This window comes from Grus americana, chromosome 1, assembly GCF_028858705.1.
Source record: "Grus americana isolate bGruAme1 chromosome 1, bGruAme1.mat, whole genome shotgun sequence".
Lineage (NCBI taxonomy): Eukaryota > Metazoa > Chordata > Aves > Gruiformes > Gruidae > Grus > Grus americana.
In genome coordinates, this window is record NC_072852.1 from 211,510,962 (window position 1) to 211,524,227 (window position 13,266).

Consider the following 13,266-nt stretch of genomic DNA (forward strand, 5'->3'; position numbering starts at 1 on the left):
GAAATCAAACACTCTGCTTCTGCAGCTGAGCAGGGTATTAATGAGCTACGGCTTCTACCCGTGAGGGCACGGGTGTGCTGAGGCTTGCAGGCTCGACGAAGAAAATGGTTCCTCATGGTTATACAGCAAGTCTGTGCAGGTAAATTCACTCTATGTTTTTCCATAGCAGTCAGTGTTGGTTTGGGGTTTTTCACTACTTACAGTGGAGGAAATTGAGGCACAGGTTCAAAGACCTGCCCAGCATTAAGAGAGTGCGGAGCCTAGCTCTGGCTATCACTGAAAGACCTTACCCAGTGAACCACCTTTTCTCCTTGCTGTCCTACCCAGCAAGATACTAAAGCACAACCCAAAAGTTCTTTCTGGTGTTGAAGGATGCTGCGGCAGTGGAGCAAGAGGTGGAGGCAAGAGGCTCAAGGTTTCTTCTTGGTGGTCAAAGCCAAGATCCCTGCAGTCCCTGGATCCTAGACATAAACAGAAGAAAAAGGAGCATCCAGTTATAGAAAAAAAAAGGGGGGGGGGAGAAGCAGAATTAAACATAATTTGATGACCAAAGTAACTTCAAGCATCATACCTGTGAGCGGAGTCACTTAAGTGCTGAGGCAGTGACGCCCGCCTAAACCACATTGCAGAAGACGATGAAGCTGTGCTGTAAGTCCCTATTGCAGGGCTCCTCGGCACAGCCAAGGGGACGTGGCGGTAACAAGAGATGTCACATAACCTTTATAACCTCTGATGACTTGCCCAGCTGAACTCCAGCCCTGCGCTTGGCAATAAGAGCACCAGAACTGCACCGGGGTTGCTTCTGTCAGGACAGTGCAGGGCTCCAGGGTGAGCCCAGGTGAACAAGCCTGTGCTTCTGCCTGCACTTAGGATGCTATGCCTCTTCAAAAGATTCTATTGCAAATAAAATCCTACTTGATGGCTCTATGTTAGGGGCAGTTGGGAAAGGAGTAAGAAATGTAGCCTGCCTGAAAATGGTAAATCTGCGTTGATAGCTTATGTGGAAGACATAAAGGGAAAGACAGCACTATTCACATCCAAATCACTGAGCACAGGGAAGGCAATATCGAAACTAGTTGTTTCTACTACAGCCTCCCATATAATACAAGACTGCAGTATCACTGGCTCTTTAAGTGCTCCCTTGTGATGACCTGGACAAAGATCTACTTTATCACGAGGGTTAGACCTGATCCAACTGATACACCAGAGACTTGATGCAGCTAGCAATGAAACACCGCCAGAACACCTGTCATATACCTGACAGCATCGTGACATGAAACGTTTTTGTCCAGCATGAGTGATTTTATTCAGTGGAGAATTCATCCCCATACTACAGTAAGTGATAGCTTTGGTGCAAGCTGATGTGATTATAATTATAAGCTTCTACAAAAAGAATAAAGCTCGGCATGTTTAATTCTGAAGGTAATAAAATTCCTGAAAATGCATACTGTGTTTGTGGTTGATTCCCTATGCATAGAAATCCATAAATGAAGACTAGATTTTAAATTAGGTAGGACTGTCTGTACGATAGCATTGAAATTAATGCAGGGCAGTCAGATCTCCTGTGCTTTGTGCAAGGGGATTGCACACACACTGAGACCAAAAAGTACTGTTGTGTGACAGGCCCCTGTCAGCAAGATGACATCTTCTGGGCAGAGCTCCCCAAGTGCTCGGTAGGAAGCCTTTGGACATGAGAAGATGGAGGGGAGGTAGTAAGCTGTCTTGTTTCTGCTCCTGTAGTCTGTCAGTCTTGCATTTCTTCCCCTGGGCAGTTTGTTCCTTTTTTTGCAGAGAGCCTTCATGCTCCTACAGTTCCTGTATGCACCCCAAAGCCTGGCACAGGTTTTCTGCATGTCCTTGCTGCTACACCTGCTGAACAAGAAGGAGATTGCACGTTCCACTGGTTACATCCTGCTCCTTGCGAGAGTGAGCTGCTGCTCTTCACCTGCCTCTTACTTTTTCCCAGGATGAGCTTGGTGTGGCTTCTCCAGCCATCACCCCGAGAGACAACACACTCTGTCCCTCCCCTCTTTCAGTACATACTCAGTTCCCAAGCTGTCTGTGCTTTAAGGATGTTTTCTTCTCCTCCCTTTGCCCAGTTCCTCCCCAGAAGCATGCAGGGACTTTTCCCCTCTCCAGATACCTCTCTGTTTTATCACTGACTCAAATTGCCAGCTTCCTGGGGATCACGGAGCAGATGGTCCAGCCCTCATGTCAGACATTTACCAAGGAAGGAGCTTCAAGGTCAGTGGAAGAGGCAATAAAAGACACATGGTGCCTTCAAGCTTCACAGCTCATTTCTCAGTGTAAGTGTTAGCAGAAGTCATCCTTGATATGAAGCAGAGCACAGGGAGGAAACCTGATTCCCTGAATAAATCAGAGCACAAACTTTATGTATTGACCAAAAGACTAAAGGCTTGAAATGGGAGATCTTGTCCAAAAGGATTCTAGGCCCCCAGAAAGGCAGGACAGTAGGGAACTCCAGTGGAAGAAGCAGTCTTCTGTGAGCATGAAGAGCAAGTTGAAGGCTGAAGAGAAGAACTAGCATAAAAAAAAAAAAAAAAAAGACACTGGAACAGAGAATAAATTGAACCGAAACATCCAAATGTCACCTTCGGCCAAAACAACCCAAACATCCTGGTAGGACAAGAGCTTCACCAGCTACCGGCTTGCAGTGATGGTGAATGAAGATGCTGCCTCTGTCAAAGACCCCCCTCTAGTGCCTGATGCCGGCATTTCTTTGGCATTTCACATTTGGCTGTGAATTCTCTGGGTTTGAATAAAATTTTTTCTTCCCTCTAGTGCAAAGGAACATTGCTCCCATGGACAGCAGCTCTACTTTCGCTTTTCTTGTGAGGTCCCAACTCTGTGAGAGCCTTGGTATGCTGACCCAAGCAGAAAATCTTCAGCAGCCATTCATCTGTTGGCTTGATGCTAAATCTTGTCAAGTGAATCTGTCCTGTACATACTTTCAAGGCAATTTTGCTTTGCAGTTCAAATCAAAAATCAAACAAATCAAACACTTTAAACACTTAGTGGAAAGGATTAAACATTTATTTACATACAGGTACATACGTAAGCAATTTCTAAGTATAAAAAGGACATTACAAATAAACATGAAGCATCATACATTCATTATCCTGGTCATCCAAAATACATTCCTTTCTCAACCCCACTGTACCACACTTGACAACAAGAACTTAAAAAAAACAGACAAGCCAAATGCTTCCGACAGTCAATGATTCACAGTTTGGCGATTTGCTAACACCTATACCCTTCCCAAAGACAGCACTACCCCAGCAACTCCAGATCAATGGCCCGACCAGCTGTAGTGCATTTTCTCCACCAAAATGGTTGTGCTTGATCAACAAGAAACACGTTCTCTCCTCATCCTTCTGGCCATGCGTTTAGGAATCAGGATTCTTGCTAAAATTCTGTACATTGTGCTAAATTCACAATTGTTGGGGAAAAGACAGCAGACCTTTGTGGGAAAAACTCCAACCCAGGAAATTCCTTTAATGCTGTGACTTCCCTGGCATGGAAGTTGCAAACAAAATGCTGCTTTTAGTGCTTAAGCTGGTTTTTAAACTACAATTCAAACTACAGATGATGGTATAAAACGTACTTTGTTCATGCTGTAAAGAGAGTTACGTGCTTCGATATGGATTGGTTAGTAATCAAAGCTGAGAGTAATTCAGGTTTTCTTCTGAGGAAATGAAGATGCCTTTCTAACATCTCTAAAAATGATCACAGGAAAGAAGAAACATTTCAGACTCAGAAACCTAAAGGTAATACAGAGCACGACGAACTTGTCAGTTAGATAACATTACCAAGGGAAACAAGCCAGTAAACATAAAATTAAAATGCCTACTCAAAGTATTAATGAATTCAAATGAGAGCTGGGTGAGTCTTTCTGTAGAGATCAAAGGCAGTTCGAAAAAAATCTCATGATCTGCAAATTCACAGAACAGCCAAATACGTGCAGCAGAACAGCGCGAAGTGGAAATAAAAGAGGAGCAGAAAGAGCCTTGTCCCACATTGACAGCTGAGTGACTGCAGCTGCTCCAATCTCAGGGTTTGTTGGGTTTTTTTCCTTTTGTAAACAGCTGCGGGAAATGAAATGGATGTGACATATCTGCAGTGCATCATATTATGCTAAAACCATGGCACATTTTAAACTACTTCTCTAATATCCAGAGATATACTTGTCACTTCAAAGCAGCATAGCAACAAGCGCTGGGCTTCCTCCATACTCTCATCAGATGGCCTTTTCTCCCCTAAAACATTGGCTTAAGAAGTTAGTTTTGCCCCTTCAGTGCTGACAGTACATGTAGGCCAGCGACAAGGTTTTCTTCCAAACGGCCTGCAAGAGTTGAGGCAATAGCAGCGCCTGAAATCATGGCAGCTCTCCCTGCCGTAGACCAAACATTTTATTCTCACTCCGTCAAAACGTCAAAACAGCATTCCCCTCCTCCGCTTCCCCCTCTGCAAAGGCTTGCCTGCTGGGGACGCCACGGCCATTACATTGACTAAAGCTCATGCCAATGGTGGAACCCAGACCCTTGGAGATATTCACACCACCACCCAAGTGACAGCTCAGAAGGATTCTCCTCCTCCACAGGGCTGTAAGTCTCCCTGGATGGAGGGCAGCATCCGCTTGCTCGCTGGAGATTCACTCGCACCAAACCACCACTGATTCTTAATGGTCGGAATCTCTCGTATTGGTCCCAAAAGGAGGGAAACATTCCTTACAGGATGCCCTGCCTGAGAACAGACTTATCAAATTGGTTAGCTTTATGTTCATAGTAAGAAACTCAAGGTGGCACAGAAAATGAGCCATGGATGCTCTTCCTTCTAGCTAAAGCAGGAGTCAGATCCCATGGTTCATGCAAGGAGGCCTGATTCCAGTCTGAGACCTCCACAGTGCTTGAGGCATGAGCAGTATTGAAAAGGAGCAGATTCATGGATGAAAGGTATGAAGGAATCAGGCTTTGAAAAGCTCCGAGGTTTACATTCATGTGACACCAGACACACCAGAGCCCTCAATCACTGCCCATGAAAGCGTAAGAGTACTTTTAACATCCCCTTTCCCGCAGGGAACCATGCACAGCTAAAACAGTGACTGACACAGGTGATACCATGTCAGGTGCTTGTCAACCAGGGCTGGAGTCCAGAAGATGCTTGGCAGAGACACCACTGTGACACACTCACAAGTGTGCATGTCCTTGGGAAAGTTACCCCAAAATAAGCATCAATGGGAAAAGCAAAGGTGCAAATGTAAAGGTGGCATCTGCTTCTTGAGTTTAACACTAACCAGAGCTAAAATTATCTTCCAAGCTTGCTAGAAGAGGATAACTGGTTCAACAAATGTGATTGCATCCAGGAAGCGCTAATAGCTGGTTATTAACGTGAAAACACAGACAATATCCGAGTGTGGTACAGCCAGCTCCTGTTTATCCAGACAGATGAGCTGTTAACCCTGGCTATACTCTTAAAACCAGTCTTAATTTTTCACTGACAACATTTACAGCCTAAATGACACTCATTGCTATCCCACCTTCTGCTACATCTGGGTTATCTTTCCCCAGTTACCCAGTTGACTGTATTTGGAGGAGCAAACATTAGACATGAGGGTGTTCAGGGTTTTTTCTGGATCTCTGGCCCCCCACAAAAAAACCCAAATACACTCTCAACTCACATGGCATAGTTTTTACTTCTGGTTTAAGTTACAGCTCATTCACATGAGGGGAAAGGGTGCAATGGCATCCATGGGTGATGACAGCCAGCCATTTCTCTCAGCTAGATATAGTACAGTACAGCAACAGGAGGCTTTGGGTCATTTTAGCGAGGTGGTGATTAGCGAGGTAAGTCAGAGCAACGCAGCGGGCTACTTTGGGAGCCTTGCATCATGGTCAGCATGATTACCCTGTTGTTTATTTCCCCAGCTAAGATGAATCCTGAACTGAGGCAGATGTGAGATCTGTAACATTTGTGGTACATTTAACTACAGCTTGAGTGGATGATCACGTCACAAAGACACGACCGGTTCCAGTTGAAGCTGCTTTGCTGAGGATGCACTAGTCACTTGGGAATCAAGCGAGTGTCTCCCCACCAAGCATTGTCATAACAAGACTGTCCTTCAAAATGATGATCCTTTGCTGTTTGTGAACAGTAACTACAGCAATTACTACCCACAGCAACAAGAGGACAGACTTGACACAAGGAGAGAAAGGTTGACTTCAAGAACCAAATTTGTTCAAATAAGCAAAGTTTATAAAAAAACCTAAAGAAGAAAACATTTTGATATAACATGTTTCACTGGGCTTTTGCTATTCAAATTTAGAATATTTCTCTTAGCTCCAGTGGGTTTTCTGATGAGCCCTTATGTACATCAACATTTCAGAGAGTTTCCATCATTGCTTACTAGGAATTTGCAAAGTGTCCTCTAGAAACACCTTTTCTAACTGAATAAGCTCAAAAAGGTCTGTGTTGGAGGGGCAACACTTACAAGGATATGGGATACTTTGATATTGAAAGCAACAGCATGTAGAAGAATCTCAGCTGAGACTCAAACTCAAAGCATTCCTTTTTAAAATCCAGAGCAATCCAAATTTGTCATAGAAGCATTTTTTTTTTTTTAAAGAGGATGGGATTGAGGAAATCTTGAGTAGAACCATCCCTTTACTTTGCCTTTTCTGCTCCAGTCATCTTTCCCCTTGCCCAGAGGGCTGTAGCACTCAGTCTGCCCCACAGCCAGAAGAGTTTCTGTGGTGGTGTGTCCAGCCGTACGCGACCATAACAGCACCGCAGCTCTCCAAAGGGCAGCGCATCCTGCACATTTGCTCAGCCTATTTTAATAGCTGGAGAATTTCACCTATTTTCCAACTGAATTCAGTCCCTGACTACAGAAATCACACCAGCTCAACATCTCAGCCTGATTTATGGCTAGTTCTTCATGGGGCAAAGAGAAGACAAGTGGAAAAGCAGCTGAACAAACAGCAGTCCTTAGCGATAACGAGTAAGGGAAAACCCAGTGGGTTTGACTATAACTAATTGCATCCCTTGTCAGCAAAAGCTCAGGAAAGCCTGTCCCACGTGTGTGCACCTACCATGCTTCCGCACCACTAATTTCGACTTTGCCTTTTTTCAAATCACTGTCTCCTGCGTCAGCCTCAGTCTGCTGCCGTTTTTACTGATGCTGAAGGAATTCAATAGCCATTAACTGCTAAACCCAGACTAGCAGGAGCCAAGTGTTACCAATATAGCTATTTCCAAAAAGACCAACAGCAACAGCAGGCCGACAGTTTTTAAGGGCTGTTTCATGTATTCTACAGCAAAGAACAAAGTCTCTTGCCTGACAATTTGTCATGTGTGGTTTTCATTATTTTCATTAAACAATGATCACAAAGCTGTTTAGCATTCAGCACAAACACGTCTCTGACTGCATGCTCAAACAACTTACCTGTAGATCAAATCAGGACTTCAGCGTTAGAGGTAGGAAGAGGCACCCAGTGTCCCCTTCTTTACAGAGTTCTTAATTTCACTTTTTCCATCATAACTCTTTGACCTGAAGGGTTGGGGGTTTTTTTGCCCTAGCACTTGGTCTCTCATGGGGAACTCAAATAGGATCAGAAAGGAGTCATGGCTTGTCCCAGCAAACTTGCAGCTTAAATTCAAAACACAAAACACCAGCGAGTGCTTCACGTACAGCGGTGTGAAACACAGAAAATTTGGTAGTATACCCAAGATGAGCCTGACTGAATCAGTGACTGAACCGGGAAACAGTTTAGACCATCCAGTTTTCGGGAGATGCTTTTACTAATCTCTGCAAACAGGTTTGTTAGAGAAAGCAAACATCTGTTGACCATCCAATATTGGCTTCTGCTTGGAGCCACTTAATGTGCTAAGTTTCAAGAAAAGGTCTCATTATGATAACTTAGAAAAGTTAATATTCACTCAGAAATAAGAAGATTACTCCATGGCTGTGAATATATCACCCTGAGAACACATCAATATCTAGCAACCACACTAAAAGCAACACTTTGCTCTCTTTGTAGCAGAGAACATTTCGGGTCAAATTTGGCCCCATTATATCAATTCTGCATGGCTGTTGGACACTTGACCCAGCAAGCATCACAAGGCTTTTACTGACAGTTCTCTCAAAAATCCACTCATCTAGCAAGGTGTTGGCCACAGTCGGAGAGCTGATTGTCAGATAATTGGGATTTATATTTTTTTATCTCCTTTTATTTTTCAAGACTCTGATCACTATGCCACAGCACTAAGTTGTCATTAGCAGTTGATAAAGCTTCTCTTCTGGTTGGGAAGCCTTCAGCAGTGGACCAGACTGTAGAAGAGAAGCCAAGCCCTCAGCACTACAAGGAGAGGTGGGTTGTATGCACTAGAGATATATTCAAAGGTCTACAAAAGTAACTCCTGCGAAGGAGTTACTACATTAAAATATCACTTCTTCAACAGGTAGTGTGTGTGTGTCAGCTGCAGAAAAAGAGGAGAGTTTCAAACTACAGCTTTGGCCTATGACCATTACATGGAGAAGATTTGCTAGCAATAAAAAGAACCAATGCTTCGAGGTTGCTAGTAGGCAGCTAGTCTCCAAAATAGTCACCAACAGGTTAGGAAAGCACTGGAAAAAGAGACTTAGCCTTCTAGAAATTTCAAAGTGAATATCCAAGAAAATAAAGTTAGCAGTTTCTGCTATTTGACCGGTTCATCTTGTTCAGTCATGATAACACATTAGAGTTCAACCTCCAGAAGTGATGCAAGGAACACTTTAAAATGCATTTATAGTGGTACTCAGCAGGAATGAAAAGTGCCTGCCCAGCTTTGATGCTTTTGGAAATCAGGCTGAGGAACCCACCAGTATTTTAGCGGGCAGTCTCCTTCCTCTTTGATTAACTCGAAAGCCCTGCCCTATTTGGTATCAATTATACACTGACAAGTCCACCATCTGGAGAGTAAGAGCTTTTACAAATTAAATATACATAGTATTGATTTTTAACTTGTGTTACCTTACGTGTAACACCCTGAGCCTTGCTCTGAACAGCTACTTAAAAGCTGTGTGGAATCAGCTGTCTCAGAGTTGGGTGGTCTTCACGAGCTCGAATGAGGCTGCATTTGGCAATTTGAGGAATGCTCAAGACAGACGTTGCTCTTGAGCACAAGCTGTACCACACGGTCCAGCACAGCAGAAGCCAAAGTCCCACACATTTCTAAATGCTCTGGATTACACCATGAGCAGAGACGGAAAAGGACCAGGCCAGTGCAGCAGATGACATGTCCCCCAACATCTCACACTTACAGAACCTCTTTGCTAAGTGTTACCTAAACGACAAAAAAGCCTCAACCTCTACACCTTCCTGTTCACCACTAGCCATAAAAGAAGAAAGTGACCTAAAAAATGGCAAGAAAGTATTAAAAATGGCCACGACACACGATCCCCCCTCTCTCTGGCAGAGTCAGCTCCCCGTTACAGATCAAAGGCACAACATGATACAGCCCAAAGAAGTCTTTCCAGCAAGATGTGAAAAAGCATTTTAAAATTCCCTTTTTTTTTTTTTTAAATTGTTATTCTTTTCAATAAGTACTTACTGGCAGCTTTTTATGTCAATACAAAAACTCTGTTATAATCTCCAGTAAAAGCCAAATAATATTAAATTGATTAGCTCTAAATCACAGCGTATCACAGCCATGTAATTGCCAGGACAGATTTATCCAGATGAGCTAAACTGAACTCAAAACTTCTAAATATAATTTTTATCTGTGCATTCACTATTTTCCAATTTCACTGTAACGTCAACGTGTAAATTTGCAATGCATTATTCACATATGGCACTAGAGGCGTAATAACATCGCAAACTCCATAGCGTTTCCCCTTCAGAGGTTTTCATAAGAAGAAATTGTCTAAACAGTTACAAGTACACTGGAGTCTGGGATTAAGAGTACAAAGCATCAAGTAAATTAAATGACTCTACAGCCCCGAACCTGAAAGCTAGTGTAGCCGAGAGCCTGGATGCCAAGAAGATACCTTCAACAACATCTTGGAGAGCAGTTCCACAAGGTGAGCGCTGGATGGGTCAGACACAGAATGCTACCGCTTGCAACCCCATCGCTATTTCCACTTCGCGTAAAAAAAAACCCTCTACAAAATTGTACGCCTGCCTTTCAACAAGAACTGTACCTACAAGCTTTATTTTTAAGCCGGACATATTGCAGACTGCCACTTCAAACTGTGCTCTCCTTGAACCCTTATACACAATCCATGCACGCACAATATTTTGGTCATGTCTGGTGCGCTTTTTCCAACTCCACCAATAACCTTCCCCAAGGCTCATTTTTCACATTAGGACATTACTATTTAGAGAAGGAACGGTTAATTTTTATTTTTGCTTTATTTCTGGAAAGTCTTTTTATCCTATGTTGGATATCAAAGAAGCACAGTCCTTTCCCACTACACTCAGGCCTAGAAAAAGAGGTAACAAGATTTATTTTTTTATTTTTTTTTTATGAACAGTGCTTATTAGTGTTTTTTTCCTAACCAGTCTAAGTTACACATTCAGAGGACATTAATGTAGTAAGACTACGTTTGGTCTATGGAATATTTGCTGAACTGCTAGCACCAAAGGGAGTGACTGAGCCGTATCCATGTCGTCTTAAATCTTGAAAATGTTGATATATGTAACTTTTTTTAATTCCATGTTCATGAAAGTGCCTGTAGATGAGAGACATAACACTATTTCAAACACCGGAGTCCTCCATGAAGGCGCGCGGGCAGACACTATATACATGTCCTAAGAGCTCACTCACTGGCAGCCCGGAAGATTGCCAACGTAGTCCAGGGTCAGTGTTCATTGTTTCTTATTTTTTTTTAATTTTAGAAAGGACCAAACACATTGCTGTGTAAGAGAGATTTTGATCTCTTCAATATCTTCCTCAAGAGACGCTGCTCCAGTCTTCTGTAGAAGGAAACGCAATAGCTCACGTTCTGCATTACATGAAACACTTGTGCAACTCTCCTTTTCCTAACCCGCTCCAGAGACTGGAAGAAAAACGAAATTTAAACCGTGTTATATTCTGCTACGTTGCCATGCAGCTGGAGCCGCCCACCTACCACACTTCCAGGTCTGCAACCTGACTCAGCATAGGTCAGATGGGTCAAAGTGGCAGGAATTCCCTTCAAGGAGATAAATCCCAGCAAAAAAATCCTCTTGGCCCATGGCGGAAGGGGAAATCACATTCCAGCTCTTTAATTAAAATTACAGCAAGTCAAGTAGCTGATACTTTTCCCCTCTCCTGGCAAGGGGGACGAGACATTGTTCACAAGGGTGTTCTGTCGGGCCTCGCTGATCAACCGGCAGGCCAAGTCCAGGAAGAGTTTTTCCACATTATCTGATTCTTTTGCCGAGGTTTCCAGATAGTACATGTCCTGTGCTTCGGAAAACTCTGCAGCTCTTTGCTGGGAGACTTCCCTCTTATCAGCTAAATCAATCTTATTACCTGCATTGATAAAAGAGTTTAGAAGGGGAATTAATTTGACTTCCAAAACAAGAGAAACAGAAGTTGATAAGGGATAAAGAAGAGTTTGGTGTTGTGTATGTGTATGGACAGTGGTTTTTATGTGAAACTTAGTGCTTGCTCTCCCCTCCAAATAACGGATTCCCTGATACATGCGACCCAGTTCATTTAATAGCAGCTCATTTAATGGAATATGCCATGTAAACATCCAAGGCAGTTAGCTTTAATTTAACACCAGTGCATCTGTTTGCTGCTATCAACCAACATTAAAGGATTTCCATTTTAATATCTATTCAAATTTCTCCTGTTCTTGCTCTGAGGAGCACTTAAAATGTCAATTATAGCATATGAGACACTAAACGTGATATTTCTTATGTCATTACAAGCTTTAAAAGAAGCCTGGCACAGAAGGCAGCTTTCCTATTTCAATATTCCCATGAAGAATTTGGCTGTTGAGGCTGGAAGAGGGACGGGCTCGGAGGCACTCACAGAATGAGGTGGGGTGAGAAACCAGCCCCTTCCTTTGGAGAGCTTGGTTTAGCAGAGCTGATTAAAGCCTCGAGCAAGAGTCTGATATGATTATACTCTACTACCAGCCACTTCAAACATGATATTTCTGCCATAAATTAATCTCACAAAGAAGATAAACCAGGAGCTGCGATAACAGGGGGCTGTGTCCAGGGACCTGGAAGGTTCAGGAGGAGACATCTCCTGGCCTTGCTTCTACCAGCAATTTTATGAGAAGGAGCGGGAAGAAAGACTGCACTTCCACTGGCAAGCCACGTCTCATCACCTTCCTCTCATCTGAGATCCCCTTTCTTTCCTGATAAAGCAGTTTCTTGGACCCACTGTAGGTAACTGAAGTTACCTTTCTAAACAAATTATCACTGGTGGTTTATGGATGTCACCATCTTCAAAGTGTGTGTTATGGCTGTTATCATTTATATTTTGCACTGTAGATCTTGCTAATTAACTTAATGTTCCCTAAAAAAAAATCATCTATACATTTATTAGCCATACATTAATTATTTCTGTGCCATTTGTACATGTGCCATACCCTTCTCATGGAGTATAACGAGTTTCTTGTATAGAAGCTCTGTAAATCCCAAGGCTCGCTTGTAAATACCACCGGGGCATGTAAAGCTCAAAAGATTTTTAAAGCTACCTTAAACACATTTTACAGCCCTCTAGATTTTTTTTTTCTTTTTAAACAGCAAACTATTAAATGTGATATCAACATTGCAGCAAGAAACTTTCTGGTGTTCCTCAAGTTATTTTTCCATTGTTCTTTATATATTCTTGAGCCTTTAAAAGCCAAGTCCTGACTATCAGATGCTGAAGGCAGAGCATGGAAAAGCACAGGTAGGCAAAATAATCTTCCCCTTGCTTGTAGCAGACAGATGGCCTGAGGTCTGCTTTAGCTTGAGTTGCAGCTCTACAGATTAACATTCAGTTATTTATTTTTAGTTTCCCTAAAATCCATGCAAAAATACCCAGTTTTCCAGCTCTGTCCCACCTATGAATGCTATGATCCACACAACCATCACATCCTGATCTGGTTCCCGGATCCTGACCCATGCAAGACAAGACACTGGTTGTCCCACAGCTACGGTGTACAGCAACCCAGAGGCAACCCCAGCTTGAGCAGATCCTTGTATATTTGTAGAGATCTGAGCTGGGAGTCACAAGGGAAACTGCTCTATTCTTAGCTCAGTTGGTAGCTGCACCATCAAC

General features: G+C 43.0%; 1 protein-coding gene across 1 annotated transcript in view; it reads right to left on the reverse strand.

Annotated features, from left to right (window-relative positions):
* Positions 1–3,036: 3,036 nt before the first annotated feature.
* The window catches only part of RAB30 (RAB30, member RAS oncogene family), a 51,737-nt gene continuing 41,507 nt past the window's right edge, over positions 3,037–13,266 (reverse strand). The window contains exon 5 of the mRNA XM_054838463.1: positions 3,037–11,514. Within this exon, the coding sequence (XP_054694438.1) occupies positions 11,264–11,514 (251 nt within the window). The 3' untranslated portion in view covers positions 3,037–11,263. The remainder of the gene's footprint in view (positions 11,515–13,266) is intronic.